Here is a 26,228-nt window from a genome sequence, read left to right on the forward strand (position 1 = left end):
TGGGGCTGGCTTTTGAATCCAGGCAGCCAGCCTCCTGGATTCCTGCTCTTAAATAACATTTATCCTGCCTCTCAAGCTTTTATCCTTGGTTGTGAAGGCAGATCATGCCGATTGAAAGAAGTTTATAAAACCCTTAAAATAATTTTAAAATTTAAAATGAACAATAGTGTCACCATCAAGGAATTGCTGCTATTAATAGTTTGCTATATCTCTTTTTAGGTTTTCTGTACATGCTTTGGTACCATGTTTGCAGAAGCTGCTAAAAATGCCAATATGTGGATTATCATAATTAACCGTATCCTCCCTGTAAAACATTATACTTCCAACTCCTGATCGCCATTTGACCGGTTTCTCCCCTCTTTTCACTCTTTTCATACCCTTGCATGTATTTCCTTTTAATTAGGGACAAGGGTCACCAGAGAATCTGTTGGCAACTTCACAAGGTCTTTTTTTTTTTTTCAGTAGAATCATTTCAAACTCTATGAGAGTGGTCCTATTCCCTCCCCTACAGACCCAGACTAGTTCTTGTCTTTCAAATATGATCACTTGAAGTGAAAACATCTCCTTGGAATTTACCATCCAAGACATCTAATAGACAGAGACGTTCATGGAAAAGGACAGCTGGAGCACCTACGAGGAGGCCACGTGAAACCAGGAGATCGTTTTTAAAACAAAAAGTAACTGCGTTTCTTCCCTGGTAGGTGAAATGGCTCCAACAACAAGAAGTTAAACGCAGGGTGAAGAGACAGGTGCGAAGTGACCCTCAGGCCCTTTATTTCAACGACCCCATTTGGTCCAACATGTGGTACATGGTGAGTAGGGCATGGGCCTCTCTGTCCCTGGAGCGTTTGTAGTGCTGTGTTTCTGAGATGGGTCAGTTTCCCCCAACAAAGCTAAATTCTCATGACAGCTCCAAACAGACACACTTCATCTGAGCGTAAAACTCCTGTTTTAATGCTGTGAGGTACAAGCTTTCTTGTGAAGTTTTTTTAATTATGTGAAAGTCCAAGGGGAGGGGCTCTTTGAGCAGGGGAGCGTTGGCTGCATGGTGTATGAGTCACTACATGGTGAGTAGTGAACAGAGCCCCTGAAGGGCGGTGGGTGTCCTGGGAAAGTGATGGACAGATTGCCGGGGCAGAAGAAGCAGTAGACCCTCCACGTGGACCGTTCCCAGAAATGGGTGGTAGAAAGAGGATTCTGCTCTATCAGGCACGGGAAAGCATTTTCTCCGTATTCCCTTATGAGCATAGGAGCACCTCTGCTGGGTTTGCAGGTCTGTGTCAGGTGTGTCTGTGGCGGGGGGCTTTGTGTCTTCTGTGCCTGCAGCATTGTGGCGACAAGAACAGTCGCTGCCGATCAGAAATGAATGTCCAGGCGGCGTGGAAGCGGGGCTACACGGGAAAAAACGTGGTGGTCACCATCCTGGATGATGGCATAGAGCGGAATCACCCCGACCTGGCCCCAAACTATGTAAGTCAAGCCTTAAAACTGGCAACTGGCACGCAGAGACATTCAACTGCGTGGGTCATTAAACAAGGACACATTTATAAAACGATAAGGTGCCTACCCCTCCCTGTATCAGACAGTACAGAAAACTGAGCAGGGTGGGCTGGTGAACCCAGCTCCCCTGCTACCCGGAGCCAGGGGTTCGCAGAGGGATTCGTTCACATGTTAGAGGATTCACATGTACTTCTGGGAACGGGTCCTAAGAAACTCAGAGACGTGTGCATGGAGGTCGCCATCAGATCAACATCAGCGACGTGAGAAATGGCAGGGTTAAGACGTGGGCTTAGGACCCAAACTGCTGGGGCTCCTGTCCTGGCTCTGCGGCTTCTTAACCCTGAGACCCCGGGCAATTTACTTGACTTCTCTGTGCCTCGGTGTCACATTCTGTAAAATGGGGTTAGTAACAGGACTACTACCTCCTCGGGTAATTGTGAGGATTAAATGGCTTCATAAATGTAAAGGAGAGAGCCCAGCACATAGTAAATGTGAGAAAGGTATTTAGTATTATGAGGCCCCTGGGGTACAGTGTTGTCTTAATTTCTGCTGTGCAGCAAATATGCATATATATATTTTTTTTTCATGTTCTTTTCCATTATGGTTTATCACAGGATATTGAATATAGTTCCCTGTGCTATACAGTAGGACCTTGTTGCTTATCCATCCTATATATACTAGTTTGCAAAAGATGACAGTTTTGAAGTCAACCATCTGGAGAGCTTTTATAATGTGTCTTAAAAGGATGTTAGGATATTACACGAATACTATGATTATAAGTATATACACAAAAACATACATATTAAAAATACAAGATGAAGGACATTCTGACACTTGCTACCACGTGGATGAACCTTTATCTGATGCACGCGACCACACGGATCAGCCACATGGATGAAGACATTATCTAGGTCACAAAAGGACAAACACTGGATGCTTTCACTTACATGAGGTCCCTAGAGGAGTCGAATTCATAGAGACAGAAAGTAGATGCTGGGTGCCAGGGGCTGGGGAGGGGGATGGGGAGTTCGTGTTTCATGGGGACAGAGTTGTAAGTTTTGCAAGATGAAAAGCGTTCTGTGGATGGATGGTGGTGACGGCTGCCCAGCAGTGTGAATGTACTTAAAGCCATTGAACTGTGCACTTAAAAATGGTTAGGGTGGTCAATTTCGTTATGTGTATTTCCCACCATAATATATATACATACATATATATATATGTGTACAAAATTTTATATATATATAGTTATAGTTATAGTAAGGGAGTACCAAGTGTGCATTTTTCTCTCTTTCCAATTGAGGCATAAAAACAATTTAAAGCAGGGCTGTGATATGCCAGGCCATTTCTCTTCGGTCACGAGGGTTTCATTTCTTAGGATTCCTATGCGAGCTATGACGTCAACGGAAACGATTACGACCCGTCTCCGCGATATGATGCCAGCAATGAGAACAAGTATGTCACTTGGTCACTTGGCCGGCCCCTCCTTGCTTCCCTTTCCGTCTCCCTGCAGTCACTGTTGAGCTGGCCCACAGTCGGGATCCTGGAACTGTGACAGGTCAGAGGCACCTCTCCGGCTGCCTGGCTGGGTCTGGGGCTGAGCCAGGAGCCAGCCCCACACAGCCCTTCAGGCACAAGGCAGCCTCGGTGGATTCGGCCCCTTCCTAAGGGGTGTCACCCCTGATGGTCAGCTAGCAATGGATGTTGGACCAGCATCGTTCCTGTTCGAAACACTGTTGGATTTGAAAAGAGTAACCCTTAAATCTTGTGGTCTCCACAGCCGGCTGTGTTCAGACCACAGTGCATGGGTCAATATCCGAGCCTTTCTGAGTCTGTCTTTGACCTCACGAGGGAGGTGGCAGAAGAGTGAATGATGCTGGGTAAATCGGGGCCCAGATCCTGGGCCTGGCTGTGTGCCTCTGTGCAGGCTGGGTGATGTCTCGTGGCCTGAGGCTCCCCATGCCCCAGGGCTGTGGGTGGGCGTCGGGTGATGGGTGAGGGACACACACGGAGGGTGTTCAGTCAGTGACGCTTGTGATCATCACTTTGCAAATGAAGGCGGGAGGTCTGGAGAGACCAGGTGACTCGGCTCCGTGGGTGGCAGCCCTGGGGGTGATGTCCACTTTCCCCAGCCCAGCCCTAGAGCTTGTTTGCTGTGTCCTGCCTGTCGTTTCTCAGTCAGCATGCCCCATGCCCCATGCCCCAAGCTCTTCTCATTCTTCCAAAAATATTTAGAGAAGAACAGAAGCTGTTTCTTTCTTCACTGTTTTTTTGGTTTGGTTTGGTTTGGTTTTTAATTGTATTTTATTTGTTTTAGTTGTGCCGGGTCTTAGCTACAGCTCACCAGTTCCTTTAGTTGCGGCATGTGTGCTCCTTAGTTGTGGCTGGCGGGCTCCTCAGTTGTGGCATGTGAACTCTTAGTTGTGGCATGCATGTGGGATCTTAGTTCCCTGATCAGGGATCGAACCCATGTCCCCTGCATTGGAAGGTGGATTCTTAACCACTGCGCCACCAGGGAAGTCCCTTTCTTCTCCACTGTTGACACGACGCTTGCCAAGGTGTGTCTTCGTCCATAATATCTTAGGTTGTGGTTGATTTGATTCTGGGGTTCAAATCCTGGTGCCCACAGGGTGCCGTGCAGGGAGGCTCGGCCGGCAGACGCAGTCAGCACGACGGACCACGGCGCTCCAGGGAGCCTGCAAAGGCCCCAGCCTCACGTCCCCAGGTGCCCTTCCCACTCAGCCACCAGCACACCAGTGGTGCAGGGCGCCTGGTCTCCCAGCCCCGAGTGCAGGGAGCCAGGAGGGATAATCCAGACACTGCACAGTGATCCATGAAGGGCAGGATTGAATGCTGAGTGGGACGGTGGGCTGCGTGACTTGGGAGCAGCCCTGGCTGTGGGCGCACGAGGTCCGGAGGACAGAGGGCTGCCTCCCCAGGGCTAATGCATGAGCCCTGGACTAGTTTCAAAGGTGGTTTTAAAGTTGACTCAGTGATTCTGATCCCCTGTGGACTCTTCTCAGAGATATGCTCCTTAAACTCGCCGGTATTTTTTGGCTTCTGCTGGAGGAACTGACCCGGTGCAGCATGTTGCAGAACGGGGTCATTACCCGAGGGGAGCGATCTGTTTTTCAGGTGGCCTCTTCCTAGTCTGTCCACCGCCGCTGAGTGTTCCATTTCGAGCTTTCTTCCTCGGCTCCTGCTGCAATGGCCGTGGGAAGGGTGGGGGTGCTGCCCGAGGGGAGCATGGGGTGGGAGGAGGGGGACACAAGAGGACACAGGATCTAGGGTCTCATGTGTTCTTACTTCAGCTCGGCAGCCAGGCAGGCGTCTACGCTGTGTTGTCAGTCGCGGGGACGCAGAGCTTGGGAGGAGGGATGCTTGGGCCCCTGGCGCCGGAGCAGGAGACTCAGCCTGATGCGGGAGCATCGTGTCTGCAGGGCGGCGGGAAGGCCTTGCCAGCCTACTGGGTGCGGGGTGGGGGTGGGGAACGGGACGGTCCAGGCCCGTGCAAAAGCCCACTTGATGCCCCTCCCGGAGCAGCCATCAGAGGGCGGGGGGCGATGGGAAGGGATGTGGGGAGAAGGCTTCAGCATCCTCCCCGGGCTTAGGGATAATGACTGTTCTTGCAGGAGAGCTGAGCAGGGCTGAACCCACTGCAAGGTGCTGGCGGAGTCCTAACTTCGTTTTTTCCTTTGCCTCAGACACGGTACTCGCTGTGCGGGAGAGGTCGCCGCTTCAGCCAACAACTCTTACTGCATCGTGGGCATCGCGTACAATGCAAAAATCGGAGGTAAGGCCCAGGAGTGTGCTGCCTGGGGGCTCGGGCCTGGGGCAGGGGTACTGCACGTGTCCCTCCTGCGAGTCTCAGCAGTGGCACTTCCGTTGGCCTCGGTGGCCGAGTCGGACCCTGGGCCTGACCTCACGCTGCCAGGGGCCTGGAGGCAGAGGTGTTGCTCACTGGTTTGCCTGAAAAGCCTCCGCGGGTCCTGTGGGTCCGGCTGCTGACTCACCGCTGTCAAGCAGACCAGTCCTAATAGGCCGCCTGGGTCCCCTCCTGCTGCCCATCCTGCCCTCCCTCTGACTCTCCCAGCAGGGTTTACGGTTTTCACTTGGGACGAAGGCCTTTCCTTGGCCCCAACTCCCGCTCGAGCATCCTGGCCCACTGCTCCTGCCCTGTCCCTCGGCTTTAGCCAGAGGACATTTGTCATAGTGTCCCCCGGAGATGCCCGGTCTCCCCTGTTTATGACGAGCTGGTAACATTTGCCTCACCCCAAAAACCTCTCCCCGCTGCTCTGTTCTGCTCAGTCCACCCATGACTTACGGCCTCTCACGCCCTCTCTGCTCCACGGAGTGCTCCCCAAATCCAGGTGTCCCCCCTCGTCTTGTTTACTGAGGGAGGTCAGCCTTCCAGGTCCCTTTAAGGAGCACGCCTGACCCTGGGTGTCTCTGGCTCTGTTGTTTGGTTTCTCCATTTGTGAGTCAAGCTTCTTTTGTTAGGATGGGGCTTTAGAGCAGAGTCACACGTCTTCCATGCCCCCCGCCCCTGCCCCTGCCCCCGCCCCCTGAGCCTGGCAGATTGACAACTCAGACTGGCAGACAGTAAGTCAGTAAGTCCTCTGCAGTGCCTGGTAGGTGCGCATCACTGAGCTGGCACTGAGCAGGTGTGACCGGGGCAATGAATTGTCCTCGACCGTCCACTTAGCCTTGGGGCACTGGCTCTCGGTTTGGAGGTGCTCACATGCACACTGATGGCCATGCTGGGATGCCTTCCTGGGGTGTGGCCTTCTCTGCTGCTTTGTCTTTGTGGAGGTGGTTTAGCTCCCTCAGCTCTACTACGAGTAGCACAAGGTGGAGAACTCTGGGTCACGAGTCTTTGGGGAATTTCTTGAGTTTTGAAAATAGGGTCCCCAGCTTTCACTTATTTAGGACCCTCTGCCTGCTGTTTCCCTTGGAAACCTTTGAAGTGGCTGGGATTTAACCAGCCATCATTAACCACCAAGGGCGTGTCCTGCAGAACAGATCAGGAGACTGTCACCTGGCCTCACTTCTTTGTGGATAGTTCTTTTACGTTGAGATGTGTAAGTTCTCCTTGGAGCTCTTGATGAGTGAAGAGCCACGAGAAGTCTCTCTGGCTGACCTGGGTACCAGTTCCACTCCCACCACCCACTGGCTCTGTGTCCTTGGACAACGGGTATAAACTGTCTGTGACACGGGGTTGGGTTTGCAATGGAGACATAGTGTGGGCTTGAGGTTGGCATTGACCCAGGGAACCCGTAACAGCCACGTCTCCAAGGCTGCTGCATACAGCTGTAGCCTCTCAATACAGGCAGCCGCACCTCTTCCTGCCCCTCCCTCCAAGCCCACCTCTGGACAGGGCAGTCTTCAGGCACCTCTAACATAGCTTCTCTCTCCACATGTTGACACAAAGCAGGGAATTTCTCTGAGATGCCCCTGGTGTGACCATGAGCTCTACTTTTTTATACCTTTTTTATTTTTAAAGTTGTTGTTCAAGAGATTAAAATGGATATCCTAATTTATTCCAATCTATGTGGAACTAATATTATACCACTTCACGTATAGTATATAAACCTAAAACATTATTTGAGTTCACACTCACTGTTGTTCTTTATGCCATTGTTTTTGTGTTTTACTTCATATATTATAAACCCAATGTTTATTCTTATTTAAACAGTTGGCTTTAAAATACTTATGGAAAGAAATATACTTACCTACATGTTTATCAGTCCCAGTGCTCTTCCTTATTTTCTGGCTTCATATTTCTTCTGACTGGCTTCAATTTTTCTTCAGCCTGAGAATTTCTTTTAGTATTTTAGTATTTCTTTACATGTAGGTATGCTGGCAAGAAGTCATCTTAGCTTTTAGGTGAAATTTATCTAAATTTCATCTTCATTTTTGAAAACAATTTTACTGAACATAGAATTCTAGGCTGACATGTTTTTCTTTCAGCCCTTTAAAGATGCTATTCCATTGTCTCTGGCATCCATTGTTTCTGATGATGAGTCAGTTGTCATACTTACCTTATTGTTGTTCCCCTTTATGTAATGTGATTTGTTCCTCTGGCAACTTTTTTTTTTTTTCCTATCTGTGCTTTGTCTGTGACTATAATGTCCCTTGGTGTAATTTCTTTCATATTGCTCCAGCTTGGGGTTAGCTGTGCTTCCTCCTGGGTAATTATTCATATTACTTCTTTTCTAAATCAAATTTGGAAAAATTTCTGTCAGTACTTTTTGCAATCCTGTTTCCTCTCTTTTCTCTTTGGGCACCAATTATACTTGTTAGATTGCTTGATATACCTCACAGGTTGAGGCTGTGTTCATTTTTTAAAATCTTTTTTTATCTGTGTGCTTCAAATTTGATAATTTCTTTTGCACTGTCTTCTTCAGGTTCACTAATCCTTTCTTTTGTTGTGTCCAATCTGTTGTTGATTCCAAATGATTTTTTTTTTTTCTTTTCTACTCAGATATTGTGCTTTTCTGTTCTGTGATGTCCATTTGGCTTTTTTTTTTTTAATATTTTCATATCTTTTCTTACATTTCACTTCTCTTCACCCATTATACCTATATATTACTTTGGACTCTTTAACATACTTATGAGTTATTTTACAGTCTTTTATACTAATTCCAATACCTAAGTCATTTGTGGGTATGTTTCTTTTTTTTCTTTTTCCTGTGGAATGCCTTCTTCACTTTTTTCTTTTTTCATATCTTTGTTGGACTATAATTGCTTTACAGTGTTGTGTTAGTTTCTGCTGTATAACAGAGTGAATCAGCTACATGCATATGTATATCCCTATATCCCCTCCCTCTTTTGTCTCCCTCCCACCCTCCTTATCCCACCCCTCTAGGTGGTCACAAAGCACCAAGCTGATCTCCCTGTGCAGGGCAGCTGCTTCCCACTAGCTATCTATTGTATATTTGGTAGTGTATATATGTCAGTGCTACTCTCTCACTTCGTCCCAACTTACCCTTCCCCATCCCCGCGTCCTAAAGTCGATTTTTACATCTGTGTCTTTTTTCCTCTCCTGCCCCTAGGTTCATCAGAACCATTTTTTTTTTAAGATTCCATATATATCTGTTAGCATATGGTATTTGTTTTTCTCTTTCTGACTTACTTCATTCTGTATGACAGACTCTAGGTCCATCCACCTCACTACAAATAACTTAATTTCATTTGTTTTTATGGCTGAGTAATATTCCATTGTATATATGTGCCACATCTTTATCCATTCATCTGTCGATGGACACTTAGGTTGCTTCCATGTCCTGACTGTTGTAAATAGCGCTGCAGTGACCATTGTGGTACATGACTCTTTCTGAATTATGGTTTTCTCAAGGTATATGCCCAGTGGTGGGATTGCTGTATCGTATGGTAGTTCTATTTTTAGTTTTTAAGGAACCTCCATACTGTTCTCCATAGTGGCTTTATCAATTTACATTCCCACCAACAGTGCAAGAGGTTCCCTTTTCTCTGCACTCTGACCAACATTTATTGTTTGTAGATTTTTTGATGATGGCCATTCTGACCGGTGTGAGGTGATACCTCATTGTAGTTTTGATTTGCATTTCTCTAATGATTAGTGATGTTGAGCATCTTTTCATGTGTTTGTTGGCAGTCTGTATATCTTCTTTGGAAAAATGTCTGTTTAGGCCTTCTGCCCATTTTTGGATTGGGTTGTTTGTTTTTTTGATATTGAGCTGCATGAGCTGCTTATATATTTTGGAGATTAATCTTTTGTCAGTTGCTTCATTTGCAAATATTTTCTCCCATTCTGAGGGTTGTCTTTTCGTCTTGTTTATGGTTTCCTTTGCTGTGCAAAAGCTTCTAAGTTTCACTAGGTCCCATTTGTTTATTTTTATTTCATTTCTGTAGGAGGTGGGTCAAAAAGGATCTTGCTGTGATTTATGTCATAGAGTGTTCTGCCTATGTTTTCCTCTAAGAGTTTTATACTGTCTGGCCTTACATTTAGGTGTCTAATCCATTTTGAGTTTATTTTTGTGTATGGTGTTAGGAAGTGTTCTAATTTCATTCTTTTACATGTAGCTGTCCAGTTTTCCCAGAACCACTTATTGAAGAGGCTGTCTTTTCTCCATTGTATACTCTTGCCCCCTTTATCAAAGATAAGGCGACCATATGTGCATGGGATTATCTCTGGGCTTTCTATCCTGTTCCATTGATCTATATTTCTTCTTTTGTGCCAGTACCATACTGTCTTGTTTATTGTAGCTTTGTAGTATAGTCTGAATTCTGGGAGCCTGATTCCTCCAGCTCCGTTTTTCTTTCTCAGGATTGTTTTGGCTATTCGGGGTCTTTTGTGTTTCCATACAAATCGTGAAATTTTCTGTTCTAGTTCTGTGAAAAATGCCATTGTTAGTTTGATAGGGATTGCACTGAATCTGTAGATTGCTGTGGGTAGTAGAGTCATTTTCACAATGTTGATTCTTCCAATCCAAGAACATGGTATATCTCTCCATCTGTCTGTGTCATCTTTAATTTCTTTCATCCATGTCTTATAGTTTTCTGCATACAGGTCTTTTGTCTCCTTAGGTAGGTTTATTCCTAGGTATTTTATTCTTTTTGTTGCAGTGGTAAATGGGAGTGTTTCCTTACTTCTCTTTCAGATTTTTCATCATTAGTGTATAGGAATGCCAGAGATTTCTGTGCATTAATTTTGTATCCTGCTACTTTACCAAATTCATTGATCAGCTCTAGTAGTTTTCTGGTAGCATCTTTAGGATTCTCTATGTATACTATCATGTCATCTGCAACAGGGACAGTTTTACTTCTTCTTTTCTGATTTGGATTCCTTTTATTTCTATTTATTCTCTGATTACTGTGGCTAAAACTTCCAAAACTATGTTGAATAACAGTGATGAGAGTGGACAACCTTGTCTTATTCCTGATCTTAGAGGAAATGGTTTCAGTTTTTCACCATTGAGAATGATGTTGGCTGCGGGTTTGTTATATATGGCCTTTATTATGTTGAGGTAGGTTCCCTCTCTGCCTACTTTCTGGAGAGTTTTTATCATAAATGGGTGTTGAATTTTGTCAAAAGCTTTTTCTGCATCTATTGAGATGATCATATGGTTTTTCTCCTTCAATTTGTTAATGTGGTGTATCACGTTGATTGATTTGCATATATTGAATAATCCTTTCATTCCTGAGATAAACCCCACTTGATCATGGTGTATGATCCTTTTAATGTGCTGTTGGATTCTGTTTGCTAGTATTTTGTTGAGGATTTTTGCATCTATGTTCATTAGTGATACTGGCCTGTAGTTTTCTTTCTATGTGGCATCCTTCTCTGGTTTTGGTATCAGGGTGAGGGTGGCCTCATAGAATGAGTTTGGGCGTGTTCCTCCCTCTGCTATATTTTGGAAGAGTTTGAGAAGGATAGGTGTTTGCTCTTCTCTAAATGTTTGATAGAATTCGCCTGTGAAGCTATTTGGTCCTGGGCTTTTGTTTGTTGGAAGATTTTTAATCACAGTTTCAATTTCAGTGCTTGTGATTGGTCTGTTTATATTTTCTATTTCTTCCTGGTTCACTCTGGAAGGCTGTGCTTTTTTAAGAATTTGTCCATTTCTTCCAGGTTGTCCATAATATTGGCATATAGTTTCTTCTAGTAATCCCTCATGATCCTTCGTACTTCTGCAGTGTCAGTTGTTACTTCTTTTTCATTTCTAATTCTGCTGATTTGAGTCTTCTCCCTTTTTTTCTTGATGAGTCTGGCTAATAGTTTATCAATTTTGTTTATCTTCTCAAAGAACCAGCTTTTAGTTTTATTGATGTTTGCTATTGTTTCCTCCATTTCTTTTTCATTTATTTCTGATCTAATCTTTATGATTTCTTTCCTTCTGCTAACTTTGGGGGTCTTTTTGTTCCTCTTTCTCTAATTGCTTTGGGTGTAAGGTTAGGTTGTTTATTTGAGATGTTTCTTGTTTCTTGAGGTAGGATTGTATTGCTACAAACTTCCCTCTTAGAACTGCTTTTGCTGCATCCCATAGGTTTTGGGTCGTTGTGTTTTTATTGTCATTTATGTCTAGGTATTTTTTGATTTCCTCTTTGATTTCTTCAGTGATCTCTTAGTTATTTAGTAGTGTATTGTTTAGCTTCCATGTGTTTGTATGTTTTACAGATTTTTTCCTGTAATTGGTATCTAGTCTCATAGCACTGTGGTTGGAAAAGATACTTGATACGATTTCAGTTTTCTTAAATTTACCAAGACTTGATTTGTGACCCAAAATATGATCCATCCTGGAGAATGTTCCATGAGCACTTGAGAAGAAAATGCATTCTGTTGTTTTTGGATGGAATGTCCTATAAATATCATTTAAGTCCATCTTGTTTAATGTATCATTTAAGCTTGTGTTTCTTATTTATTTTCATTTTGGTTCATCTGTCCATGGGTGAAAGTGGGGTGTTAAAGTCCCCTACTATGATTGTGTTACTGTTGGTTTCCCCTTTTATGGCTGTTAGCATTTGCCTTATGTATTGAGGTGCTCCTATGTTGGGTGCATAAATATTTACAATTGTTATATCTTCTTCTTGGATTGATCGCTTGATCATTTTGTAGTGTCCTTCTGTGTCTCTTGTAATAGTCTTTATTTTAAAGTCTATCTTGTCTAATATGAGAATTGCTACTCCAGCTTTCTTTTGATTTCCATTTGCATGGAATATCTTTTTCCATCCCCTCACTTTCAGTCTGTATGTGTCTCTAGGTCTGAAGTGGGTCTGTTGTAGACAACATATGTATGGGTCTTGTTTTTGTATTTATTCAGCCAGTGTATGTCATTTGGTTGGAGCATTTAATAATTACCTTACGTTTAAGGTAATTATTGATATGTGTGTTCCTATTACCATTTTCTTAATTGTTTTGGGTTTGTTTTTGTAGGTCTTTTCCTTCTCTTGTGTTTCCTGCCTAAAGAAGTTCCTTTAGCATTTGTTGTAAAGCTGGTTTGGTGGTGCTGAATTCTCTTAACTTTTGTGTATCTGTAAAGGTTTCAATTTCTCCATCGAATGTGAATCAGATCCTTGCTGGGTAGAGTAATCTTGGTTGTTGGTTTTTCCCTTTCATCACTTTAAACGTGTCCTGCCACTCCCTTGTGGCTTGCAGAGTTTCTGCTGAAAGATCAGCTGTTAACATTATGGAGATTCCCTTGTATGTTATTTGTTGTTTTTCCCTTGCTGCTTTTAATATTTTTTCTTTGAATTTAATTTTTGATAGTTCGATTAATATGTGTCTTGGCGTGTTTGTCTTTGGGTTTACCCTGTATGGTACTCTCTGTGCTTTCTGGACTTGACTACTTCCCATGTTAGGGAAGTTTTCAGCTATAATCTCTTCAAATATTTTCTCAGCCCCTTTCTTTTTCTCTTCTTCTTCTGGTACCTCTATAATTCGAATGTTGGTGCGTTTAATGTTGTCCCAGAGTTCTCTGAGACTGTCCTCAATTCTTTTCATTCTTTTTTCTTTATTCTGCTCCCTGGCAGTTATTTTCAGCATTTTATCTTCCAGCTCACTTATCCGTTCTTCTGCCTCAGTTATTCTGTTACTGTTTCCTTCTAGAGTATTTTTAATTTCAGTAATTGTGTTGTTCATCATTGTTTGTTTGCTCTTTAGTTCTTCCTGATCCTTGTTAAGTGTTTCTTGTATTTTCTCCATTCTGTTTCCGAGATTTTGGATCACCTTTACTATCATTACTCTGAATTCTTTTTCAGGTAGGTTGCCTATTTCATCTTCACTTATTTGGTCTTGTAGGTTTTTACCTTGCTCCTTCATCTGTAACATATTTTTTTGTTGCTTCATTTTTTTTTTTTTTTTGATGGGTGGTGCTGTATTCCTGTCTTACTGGTTGTTTGGCCTGAGACGTCCAGCACTGGAGTTTGCAGGCAGTTAGATAGAGCTGGGTCTTGGTGCTGAGATGAGGACCTTCAGGAGGCTGCACTCCAATTGATATTCCCTGGGGTCTGAGGTTCTCTGTTAGTCCAGTGGTGTGGACTCAGAGCTCCCACCACAGGCGTTCGGGCCTAACTTCCGGCCTGGGAACCAAGATCTGGCAAGCTTCATGGCACGTTAAAAAAAAAAAAAAAAAAGGAAGAAAGAAAGGAGCAGTACAATATCAACAATAAAAAACAGTGGCGCAGTGGTTGAGAGTCCACCTGCTGATGTAGGGGACACGGGTTCGTGCCCCGGTCCAGGAAGATCCCACATGCTGCGGAGCGGCTAGGCCCATGAGCCACGGCCACTGAGCCTGCGTGTCCGGAGCCTGTGCTCCGCAACGGGAGAGGCCAGAATAGTGAGAGGCCCGCGTACCGCAAAAAAAAAATAAAAAAATAAAAAATAAAATTAGGATAAAAAATATATTAGGAAAAATAAAACTATAATTGAAACAGCTGCAACAAAGTGAAATAAAACCACAGCAGAAAAAAGAAAAAAAAAGGGTGGGTGGGGGCAAAAAGCCAAAAGGAGAGATCACTAACAAAGTATAAAGAGTAAAATAAAATTAGAAGAATAAAAGATTTATTAGGAAAAATAAAAATATAAAAGAATCAACAACAGTGAATCAACAAGGTAAAACAGAATCCCAGTGTAAAAGAGGAAAAAAGAAAAAAAAAAAGCCTTGGCTATGGGGGTGTTTAGGCGGGGGGGGGGGGGGGGGGGAACTTAGGCAGGGGTGGGGTTTAGGGTGGGGCAGGACCTAGGCGGGTGGGAGGGGTGATGATTGAGCGTGGGGCGGGGCCTCTGCTTAGGACCTGAGTGAAAGGGGAGAGGCAGCAAGTCGAAAGGAGGGCCTCTGGAGTGTGGGGTTCCAGAGTTTGGAGGTAGGGCCCTGAGTGAGGGTTTGTGGGTGGAGTTTAGGCCCAGCACACTGGAGGGGGTCTCAGAGGACGTCTCCGAGTGTAGAGGTAGGGGCCTGGGTGAGGGTGTGGGGCGGGGCTTGGGCTCTGCATGGCAGGAGGGAGGCTCTGAGCACAGAGGATTAGGCCCTGGAGCCCAGCAGGCTTCCCGGTGCCTAAGTGGACGGGGAAAGCATTGGCCGCGTTCCCTTCCGTTCCTTCACGCCCCTCCCCCGCCGTCTCCCCCAGGGTCTGCCCCCTCGCCGCGGGACCCCTAACCATGGGTGGGTCCCGCTGGGTGTAGGAACTCTTCCCCTCCCCCAGCCACTGCTCAGGGTTGCCGGTCCCGGAGGTCTGGCCTTTACTTTTGCTCCCCCTTCCCTCCCTCCCACTCCCTCAGGACCCACGTGGCTGGAGGGGGCCTAGGTGGGCAGAGGATCAGGCCCAGGATTTCAGCAGGCTCCCGGGAGCCCAAGTGGGCAGGGGAAACCTGGCCACGCTCTCTTTTGTTCCTCTGCCCTCCCCGTGGTTCCCTAATTTCCCCCTTCGGGCGTGGGATCTCTTCCCCTCCCCCAGCCACCCCTCAGGGGCACCAGTCCCGTCCTGCCTCCACTTCACCTCCCCCTTCACTCCCCTCACGTCCCATGTCCTACCCGGTCGCTGGGGGTTCCTCCCGTCCCCTTAGGTGTCCGTGGTCCCCCATGGGTGCCTGGTAGGTGCCCTAGTTGTGCGGAGCCACTAATTCCTCATCCTTCTAGTACGCCATCTTGACTCCGCCCCATTTCTTTTTTTAAAAATTGAAGTATAGTTGTTTTTCAGGTGTACAGCAAAGTGATTCATATGTGTGTGTATTTATACACACAGATATACATATACGTCTTTTTCAGCTTATTTTCCATTATAGGTTATTACAAAATATTGAATATAGTTCCCTGTGCTATACAGTAGGTCTTTGTTGTTTATCTATTTTATGTATAGTGTGTACCTGTTAATCCCAAATTTCCAATTTTAAGTCAAAGACAAATATGATATCACTTATATGTGGAATTTTTAAAAATATGATAAAAATGAACTTATTATCAAAACAGAAATATACTCACAGACATAGAAAACAAACTTATGGATACCAAAGGTGCGGGGAGGGATAAATAGGGAATGTGGGTATGTTTTCAATCATTGATATTTCTTTTTACAACGTGCACATTTGCGCATGTCAAGTAATTTTTTATTGTACACCGGACATTGTTATGCTACATTGTGGGGACTCTTGATCCTATTATCCTTGAATACTGTTGAGTTTTGTTCTTGCAGTCAGTTCAGTTTGAACTTATGGAGGCTTGATTTTTCCTTTTTTTTAGGATTGATCTCTTTCTGATTTGTCCTTAGCCTTAGAGAAAATCCTTTAGCCCAAGCACATAATCTTTACTCTTAGGTAGTGTGACCCTTTTGGTATTTCAGCGGAAAGACTGAAGTGTTTAGCCAACACCTCTAACTTGGCAAGACTCAAACTCCAGATTGACTGCCCTGCAATGGGCAGCAGCTGGAACATCTGCTCACTCACTCATTCAGCCTCCAGCTCTTCCTTTCCTCCTGGACTTCTTAGAGAGTTGCCTAAACGTGTTTAGTCCAGCGGTTAGCTGAGTGTTTGAGGGAAGTTTCAGTATGTCCTCTTCCGTAGCTCTCTCCTTTCTAGGATTTCTCTCGATTTCCACCTGCTCTAACAATCCCAGACTCCATCCCACGACTCCCCAGGAGAATAAGATTGCATTTTTCTGATGGAGTTCTAGCTTCTCTGCATCAAGAGAAATGGGGAGTTCCCTCAGAGGAAAAGTATAAACTCACATCATACCCAGTATTGTTGCTCTTTTAAGAACTGAATTGCCTGCCCCTGCCTTCTTATGGTAGCTTTCCAATGCCCTTAAAAAGGTGGTGTTTTCTTAAATAAGTATTTAGTCCAGGGTTTATAGTTATTACTTTTAGAAGAGTTAGTGGGATAGAAGCTACTCTGCCATTATTGACACTAAAACATGGTTTCTGTTTCTTTACCAGTTAGATGGTGTATTAGTTATCTATTGCTGCATGACAGTTACTCAAACAAACATTTGTTATCTAGCACAGATGGTGGCTTAAATGAGTGATTCTGGCTGAGGGTCACTCATGAGTTTGGCTGTGACTGTAGTCTGAAGGCTTGGCTGGGACTGGAGTATCCACTTCCAAGACGGGTCACTTCTTTGTTGTTGGCTAAAGTCCTCAGTTCCTTGTTGGCTGTTGGCAGGACGCCTTGTTTCCTCAACATGTGTATCTCTTCATGGAGTTCTTAGAGTGTCCCCATGGCATGTAGCCAGCTTCCCTTATTGCAGGTGATTCAAAGAGAGAACCAGGAGGAAGCAGCAATGTTTTTCTTATGACTTAGTCTTAGAAGTAACATACTGTCACTTAGGTCATACTCTATTCTTTAGAAATGAATTCTGCATACACTCAAGGGGAGAGAAATTAGGCTGCACCTTTTGAACGGAAAAGTGTCAAAGACTTGTGGTTATGGTTTAAAATCACCACAGATGGGCTCCTAAAAGTTTGACTATATATTTATACAAATGGAGTAATTTTTTCTACCAGATTTCTTTGTAGAATTGCATGTTTCTTACATGTTTTATCACATAAAAATAAATCGAATGAAAGTAGTAGAACTGTCCAAATTATGTATTTAAAATAATATGCTTGCTAGAACATTACTAATAAGTCCAGATAACTCCAAAATATATATAATGCTGTATCAAAGTGCAGAAGAGCACAAGGAAGGTAAAATATCATCTGGATCCTGGTAAAAGCAGGAATAACCAGTACTTACTGAGCTCTTGCTAGATCACAAGCACTGATCTAAGGTCTCTGTATGTATTGTCTTACGTAATCTTTACAAAACACTATGTCATTGATGCTACTTTTATCCCCATTTCACAGGTAAGGGCCAGAAAGGTTATGTAACTTTTGCCAAAGATCAAACCAAGCTGACTTCAGGCCCCAGCTCTTAGTTTCTGCTCTTCAACAAAAATCTTTAAACCGTATATACGAAGTGTGGATGGACGGGTGGATGGATAGATGGATGGACAGTATTATTTCTTTAACATTTGATCATACTATACAGATGGTTCCTGATACATGATGGTTTGACTTATGATTTTTCAACTTTACTATGGTGTGAAAGTGATACACATTCAGTAGAAACCCTACTTTGCATTTTGAATTTTGCTGCTTTCTTGAGCTAGCGATATGCAGTACAGTACTCTCTCATGATGCTCGGCAGTGACAGCCACAGCTCCTGGTCAGCCACACAATCACAAGGGCAAACAACTGATAAACCATTCTGTTTTCACTTTCAGTATAGTATTCAATAAATTACATGAGATATTCAACATTTTATTGTAAAACAGGCTTTGTTTTAGATGATTTTGCCCAACTGTAGGCTAATGTAAGTGTTCTGAGCATGTTTAAGGTAGGCTGGGCTAATATTTTCAACTTATGATCCATTTACCAGGATGTAACCCTATCATAAGTCGAGGAAGATCTGTACTTGTTTTCAGTAAAATATACTAAGTTTAATTTTATGCAAACTTAGCACAAGAGAAAGTAAGTCAACCTGAATATTGCCGAACTTCAGATTTAATTCTATGTTTAATTGTATTTGTTTACTGTTTAACTTTATGCTTAATTTATTTGGTTTATGTGAGTTTAACAGAAGAAAAAGAAACAAGTTTAAAGGGAAGGAATTGCTGAACTTCACGTAAATACTTCCTTATAATGAGATATTTTCTCAAGTGTCCCTCTTTTATTGAAAAAAACAAAGCCCCAAGATTGTGACAGTCTTTAAGAGGCCAGGGTTACATTTTTTTGTTGTTGTTACATATTTCCCATATTGAGTAATTAGCATTTACTTCAGTTTGTTCTCACTTCTTCACCCCACACCTCAATATTAGTTTTTTTTTTAATTTTCTTTTATTATTTTTGGCTGTGTCGGATCTTAGTTGCGGCATGCGGTCTCTTCATTGTGGTGATCAGCCTTCTCTCTGGTTCCAGCACTCGGGCTTCTCTCTAGTTGTGTTGTGTAAATTTTCTTCTCTCTAGTTGTAGTGTGCAGGCTCCAGAGCGCGTGGGCTCTGTAGTTTGTGGCACGTGGGCTCTCATGTTGAGGCGTGGGAGCTCAGTAGTTGCAGCTCGCGGGCTTAGTTGCCCCACGGCGTATGGGATCTCAGTTCCCTGACCAGGGATCAAACCCGCATCCCCTGCGTTTTTTTTCTTGCTTCTTTTTTTTTTTAAATTGGGGTATAGTTGTTTTACAATGTTGTGTTAGTTACTACTGTACGGTGAAGTGGAGTTCCCTGTGCTATACAGCAGGTTCTCATTAGTTACCTGTTTTATACATATTAGTTTATATATGTCAATCCCAATCCCCTGCATTGGAAGGCGGATTCTTTACCACTGGACCACCAGGGAAGTCCCTAGGGTTTTTGTTTATTTTCTTTGATGTTGTTTTTGCATTGTCGGGGTTCAGTATTAACCGTCTGTCACTATGATTCTCACAGTTTTTTAGTCTTGGTCACCACCATCATTTTCAGCACAGTTTTTCCATTCCTGAGTAATTTATTTTGATTCATTTCTTAATTCCCTGGACTTTGCCACCCAGTAACGTTTTCAAGAAGGGCCAACAGGTGTTGTTTTCTTTCATCTTTGAGAAGTTCTCAAGGTTGCCTTTATACCTGAATTATATCTTTTATATATTACAGCCTTACAGACCTTGGTAAACATCACCTGTTTGTCTTCTGGATTCATTGTTGCTTGGAAGAGTTTGAAGCCAGCCCAACTTCTTCCCCCTGTAGGTGATGACTTTTTGGCTTGGATAGGATTCTTCCTTTATCCTTGAAGTCCAGTAGCTTTGCTGGGCCACCTCTGGCTGAGGATTATTCTATAGCAGCTGTTCTTGGGATTCAGTATCCTTAAAAAGATCTGGGTATTTTAAAATTTTAGGCAAATTTTCTTGTCATGATTTTTGAATATTTTTAGCTATATATGTTCAGTTCTGTGCTCCCTGTGTACCACTTATACGTATATTGGATCTCTATTTCCTGAATTCTATATCTCTTTCTAAACATATTAACTTATTTCTTTTCTATTTTATTTTTCCTCAGGCTTGTCCTCTGTGTCTCTGACAGTTTCCCCAGTGCCTTTTTCTCCCTAGAGAAAACCCTAATATGGCTTTCATTTCTAAAAGTCTTTAATTTTTTCCATCTGTTTCTTTCCTGAGGATGAACACACTTTGGGCCTCTTGCTTTTGTCTTGTTATTTCTTCATGGAATCCTTGTATCTCTTTGAGCTCTTGCTTCATAGAGAAATCATTTTTTCTTTAAATTTTGGATATTATGGAGAAATGTTTGTTTATAGTTTTCATCATTTTCTTGCACTTGTTATGCCCCCTTTTTCCTTATTTTTTGCAGCATTGTTGCAGAGGTGTCATGCTAGTCACTTTCTGGTTATGATTAGTGACTGGCTGGAGAGGATTGAGGTCTTTCTTTCTAGGCCAGTAAGATGCTAAAATGTGGGAAGGAAGAGAAGGGGGAGTGAGCTAGGCTGTAGGCACTGTGAACCCAGATCCTTCTCGTCTGCCAGTCCAGTATCTCTGAGAGATCCCCTCCCCTCACCAGTGAATTAGCATTAATTCATTATATGCGGACACAGCAGGGACAGGGGCATATCTGACTGCCACTTTTCCTCCTCCAACAAATCATGCCACAGAAACTGCCTGTTCTTGGAAAGATGATGTGTTTGTGTGATTCCTGGTCAGACATCACTGTTTCTAAAATAATGGGCATTTAGGTGGCTTTTCATTTTTGCTATAAAAGCAATACAGTGTGGCAAAGAAACAAACTCCCCTAGCCACCCATGCCCCAGTCATATGGACCTGAGGTGCATCACTACTTTGTGGAGAAATTATATGCCCTTGGGAATCAGAGAGGCATGTGTCATCTTTATTGTTTTCACAGAGGAGAGTGGATCACTCCTACATGTTTAACTGGAAGTCCCGAAGTTTCATTTCAGAGAAATTTCAATTTTTAAAAAGTTGTAGAGCTGTACGTTGATGATTTTTGCCCTTTCTTCTATATGTAATATTTCAATAAAAATCTGTTTAAAATTTTTATGATGTCACATTTGTTAGTCTTCCTTTATGACTCTTGGGTTTTGGATCTTGCTTAGAAAAGCCCAAAATAATAAATCTGTTTTATATTTCATCTAAAAACTTTTTAGAAGAATAGTTCATCTTGAAACCTTCATGGTTTTGCCTTTTCTGTTAAGCTTTTTAATCCGTGTAGAATTTATTTCTGTGAATGTTGTGAAGGGGAAATCTAACTTTATTTTTCTCCAGAATTAATATTTAGTGATCTCTGCATGCCACCTTTATTATATACTAAATTCCCCTATGTGTACCGGCTCCTCCATTATGTTTCATTAGTCTTTTAATCCCTAAATAATACTTCATTTTAAATTATCATGGTTTAAGAAGATTTTTTTGATAACTGATAGGATAAATTTTCTCTTAAGGTTCTTTTTCAAAAATTTCTTGGCTATTCTTGCACATTTTCTCTTTCAGGTGAACTTGAGAATCTACTTATCAAGTTCCATAAAAAATCCTGTTGGGATTTTGATTGGGATTACATGGAAATTATAGATTAATTGGGGGAGAATTGACATCTTTACAGTATTGAGTCTTCCCACCCAGGAACATGGTATGTTTTTATTTATTCAGGTCTTCTTTGACATCATTTAAAATAGTTTTATCACTGTCTTCATATTGATCTTATGCATTTCTTGTTAGGTTTATATCTAGGTTGATTTTTTTAAAATTATATTGCTAATTATTATTGAAATGGATATAGAAGAACTTGATTTTTGTGTGTCGTTGTTTTGTACCTAGCCACCTTAATGAACTCTATTGGTGCTATTATTTTTTATTCTCTTGGCTTTTCTAGACAGGTGTAAATAAAAGCTGTCTGTTGATGGTGGCTTTTATTCCTTTAATATTAATTACTGTCATTTCTTTTTCATGTCTTATTTCAATGTATAGGAACTCCTGATGAATAATTAATAGTGGTTGTCTATAGGTGTTGTTGTTTTGTTTCTGATGTATACAGGAATGATCCTGTGTTATACCATTGGTAGGTGTCTTCTGTAGGTTTCCTGCAGTTACTCTTTATTAAATTAAGGAAATTTTTATATTCCTAGATTTCTAAGAGTTTTGATCAGGAATGAATGTTGAATTTTATTACATGCTTTTAAAAAAAGCATTTATTGAGGTGATTTTATTGTTTTTCAACTTTACTATTTAATCTGTTTAAATGTAGTAAATTTCAGTAATAGATTTCCTAACACTGGAAATTTCACCCTTCCATTCTTGGAATGAGTTGTATTTGATTGTGAGTATTGTTCTTTTAATACAGTGCTGCATTCAGTTGTTAATATTTTATGCATGGATTTTCCATCTTTATTTATAAGATAGATTGAGCTACAGTTGCTCTTTCTTTTGTGATGTCCCTCATGAGTCTGGGTATCAGAATCAAGCTGGTTTTGTAGAATGAGTTAGGAAGCTTTCTAGCGTTTATTGTGTTCTGAAACAGTTTATATACTGTGGACATTGCCTGGTTTTTGAAATGTTGGTAGAACTTATTAATCAGTCTGACCAGACATGGTGACTCTTTAAAGAGCTAGGTCTGTTCAGGCTTTACATTTCTCCTTGAGGGAATTTTAGTAGTTAAATTTTCCTAGAAAATCATCCATTTCTTCAGATTTTCAAATATATGACATACGAATTTTATATCATATTTTCATAATTAAAAAATATATTCTCCATGTTTATAGCTATAATTGTTCCTAATCTTATTCGTGGCATCTCTCCTTCTTCCCTTGATCAGACTAGTGAAAAATTTAGGTTTTTCAGAGAACTAGATTTCTTAAATTTAAATACAATTGACATACAACATTATACTGTTTCAGGTGTACAACATAATGATTTGATATTTGTATACATTGTAAAATGATCTCAATAAGTCTAGTTACCATCTGTCACCCCACAGTGTTATGAACTATTTTTTCTTGTCATTTTAAGATTCATTTTCTTAGCAGTTTCAAATTTGCAGTACAGCATTATTGACTATATTCACCATGCAGTACGTTATATCCCCGTGACTTATTTACTTTATAACCGGAAGTTTGTACCTCTTGATCCCCTTCACCCATTTCCCCCCCACCCCAAACCCCCTTCCCTCTGGCAACAACTAGTCTGTTCTCTGTACAGTAGTGCCCCCTTAACCATGGTTTCGCTTTCTGTGGTTTCAATTACACGCAGTCAACTGTGGCCTGAAATACAAAGTGGAAAATTCCAGAAATAAACAATTCATAAGTTTTAAATTGCACGCCCATCAGAGTAGCATGATGAAATCTCGCGCCAACCCGCTCAGCCCTGCCTGGGACATGAATCATTTCTTTGTCTAGTATATCCCTCCATTAGGCACTTAGTAGTCATCTCAGTTATCAGATGGATGTCGCAGTAACACAGTGCTTGTGTTCAAGTAACCCTTATTTTACTTAACAATGGCCCCAAAGCCCAAGGAATAGTGATGCTGGCAATTCGGATATGCCAAAGAGAAGCTGTAAAGTGCTTCCTTTAAGTGAAAAGGTGAAAGTTCTCGATTTAATAAGGAAACAAAAAAATCATATGCTGAGGTTACTAAGATCTACGGTAAGAACAAATCTTCTGTCCATGTAATTGTGAAGAAGGAAAAGAAATTTGTGCTAGTTTTGCTGTTGAACCTCAAACTGCAAAAGTTATGGCCACAGTGCATGATGAGTGCTTAGTTAAGATGGAAAAGGCATTAAATTTGTACAATAAGATATTTTGAGAGAGAGCAAGAAAGAGACAGACTGCATTCACATAACTTTTTTTTTTTTTTTTGCGGCACGCGGGCCTCTCACTGCTGTGGCCTCTCCCGTTGCGGAGCACAGGCTCCGGATGCGCAGCCTCAGCGGCCATGGCTCACGGGCCCAGCCGCTCTGCAGCATGTGGGATCTTCCCAGACTGGGGCATGAACCCGTGTCCCCTGCATCGGCAGGTGGACTCTCAACCACTGCGCCACCAGGGAAGCCCTTCACGTAACTTTTATTACAGTATATTGTTGTAATTGTTCTGTTTTATTCTTAATGTTGTTAATCTCTTCCTGTGCCTAATTTATAAGTTAAATTTTGTCGTAGATGTAGGTATGCATGTATAGGAAAATACGTAGTATATCTAGGGTTCAGTACTATCCATGGTATCAGGCATTCACTTCAAGTCTTGGAATGTATTCCGCATGGGTAAGGGGGGACTGTAGTGTCTGAGAGTTTTGTTTTGGTTTTTAGATTCAGCATATAAGTGAAATCATACAGTATTTTTCTTTCTCTGTCTGGCTCATTTCACTTACATTCAAGGTCCATCCCTGTTGTTGCAAATGGCAAGATTTCATTCTTTTTTTTTTTTTTTTTTTTTTTGGGTACGCGGGCCTCTCACTGTTGTGGCCTCTCCTGTTGCGGAGCACAGGCTCTGGACGCGCAGGCTCAGCGGCCATGGCTCATGGGCCCAGCCGCTCCACGGCATGTGGGATCTTCCCGGACCGGGGCACGAACCCGTGTCGCCTGCATCGGCAGGCAGACTCTCAACCACTGCGCCACCAGGGAAGCCCAGATTTCATTCTTTTTAATGGCTGATTATATGCCGTTGTATATGTGTCTCAGATCTTCTTTATCCATTCATCCATCAGTGGACTCTTAAGTTGTTTCCATATCTTGGCTACTGTAAATAATGCTGCAATGAACATGGGGTGCATGTATCTTTTTGAATTAGGGTTTTTATTTTCTTCGGGTAAATATCCAGAAGTGGGATTGCTGGATCATATGGTAGTTCTATTCTTAATTTTTTGAGGAGTCTCTGTACTCTTTCCCATAGTGGCTGCACCAATTTACATTCCCACCGACAGTACACAAGGGATCCTTTTTCCCCACATCCTCACTAACATTTGTTATTTCTTGTCCTTTGCATAATAGCCATTCTGACAGGTGTGAGGTGATAGTAGCGCACTGTGGTTTTGATTTGCATTTCCCTGATGATTAGTGATGTAGAGCATCTTTTCATGTGCCTGTTGCCCATCTGTATGTCTTTTTTGGAAAAATGTCTATTCAGATCCTTTTCCCATTTTTTAATCAGATTGTGGTTTTTTGTTATTGAGCTGAATGAGTTCTTTAGGATATTAACACCTTATCAGACAGATGGTTTGCAAATATCTTCTCCAATTCAGGAGGTTGCCTTTTTATTTTGTTGATGGTTTCCTTCACTGAGCAGAAGCTTTTTAGTTTGATGTGGTCCCATTTGTTTATTTTTACTTTTGTAGCCATTGCCTTTGGAGTCACATCCAAAAAAATATTGCCAGAGTGATGGTAAGGAGCTTACCACCTATGTTTTCTTCTTGGAGTTTTATGATTTCAGGTCTTTACATTCATGTTTTTAATCCATTTTGAGTTAATTTTGTGTATGGTGTAAGATATTTGTCCAGTTTTGTTCTTCTGCATATGGCTGTCCTGTTTTCCAAATACCATTTATTGAAGAGATTGTCCTTTCCCCATTGTATATTCTTGCCTCCTTTGTTGTAAATTGACCATATATGATTGGATGTATTTCTGCACTCTCTATTCTGTTCCACTGATGTATGTTTCGGTTTTTATGGCAATACCATACTATATTGATTGCTATAGCTTTGTAATATAGTTTCAAATCAGGGAGCATGATGCCTCCAGCTTTATTCTTCTTTGTTACGATTGCTTTGACTTTTATGGTTTCATACAGATTTTAGGATTGTTTGTTCTAGTTCTGTGAAAAATGTCATTGGAATTTTGATAGGGATTGCATTGGAACTGTAGATTGCTGTAGATTGCTTTGAGTAATATGGACATTTTTTACAATATTAATTATTCCAATCCATGAACATGAAATATCTTTCTGTTCATTTGTGTCATCTTCAGTTTCTTTCTTCAGTGTCTTATAGTTTTCAATGTACAGGTCTTTCACCTCCTTGGTTAAATTTATTCCTAGATGTGTTATTCTTTTTGATGCAATTGTAAATGGTATTAAGTCTTAATTTCTCTTCTGATAGTTTGTTGGTAGTGTATAAAATGCAACAGATTTTTGTATATTAATTTTGTATCCTGAAACTTTACTTAATTTATTGGTTCTAACAATTATTTTTTTGTGGAGTGTTTAGGGTTTTCTATATATAAAATCATATCATCCAGCAATAATGATAGTTTTACTTCTTCCTTTCAAATTTATATGCCTTTTATTTCTATTTCCTGCCAATCACTCTGGCTAGGACTTCCAATACTATGTTGAACAAAAGTGGCCAGAGTGGGCATCCTTGTCTTATTCCTGATCTTAAGGGAAAAGCTTTCAGCTTTTCACTGTTGAGTGTGGTTAGCTGTTGGGCCTGTCATATATGGCCTTTATTATGTTGAGGCATGTTCCCTCTGTATCCACTTGGTTGAGAGTTTTTATCATAAATGGATGTTGAATTTTGTCAAATGTTTTTTCTGCATCCATTGAGATGGTCATATGATTTCTATCTTCATGTTGTGTATCATGCTGATTGAGTTGCAGATGTTGAGCCATCCTTGTATCCCTGGAATAAATCCCACTTGATCATGATGTATGATCCTTTTAATGTATTACTGAATTTGATTTGCTAATACTTTGTTGAGGATTTTTACATCTATGTTTATCAGGGATGTTGGCCTGTGTAATTTTCTTTTTT

General features: G+C 41.8%; 1 protein-coding gene across 6 annotated transcripts in view; it reads left to right on the plus strand.

The window, feature by feature from the left end:
• PCSK6 (proprotein convertase subtilisin/kexin type 6) overlaps positions 1-26,228 on the plus strand; it is a 189,973-nt gene that overhangs the window by 60,885 nt on the left and 102,860 nt on the right. For all 6 annotated transcript variants that reach the window (XM_033852286.2, XM_033852281.2, XM_033852283.2 and 3 more), the window contains exons 3-6: positions 702-812; positions 1,327-1,470; positions 2,876-2,952; positions 5,202-5,290. In XM_033852286.2, coding sequence (XP_033708177.1) covers positions 702-812; positions 1,327-1,470; positions 2,876-2,952; positions 5,202-5,290 — 421 coding nt within the window. The remainder of the gene's footprint in view (positions 1-701; positions 813-1,326; positions 1,471-2,875; positions 2,953-5,201; positions 5,291-26,228) is intronic.

The sequence above is a fragment of the Tursiops truncatus genome, chromosome 2 (genome assembly GCF_011762595.2).
Source record: "Tursiops truncatus isolate mTurTru1 chromosome 2, mTurTru1.mat.Y, whole genome shotgun sequence".
Classification (NCBI taxonomy): domain Eukaryota; kingdom Metazoa; phylum Chordata; class Mammalia; order Artiodactyla; family Delphinidae; genus Tursiops; species Tursiops truncatus.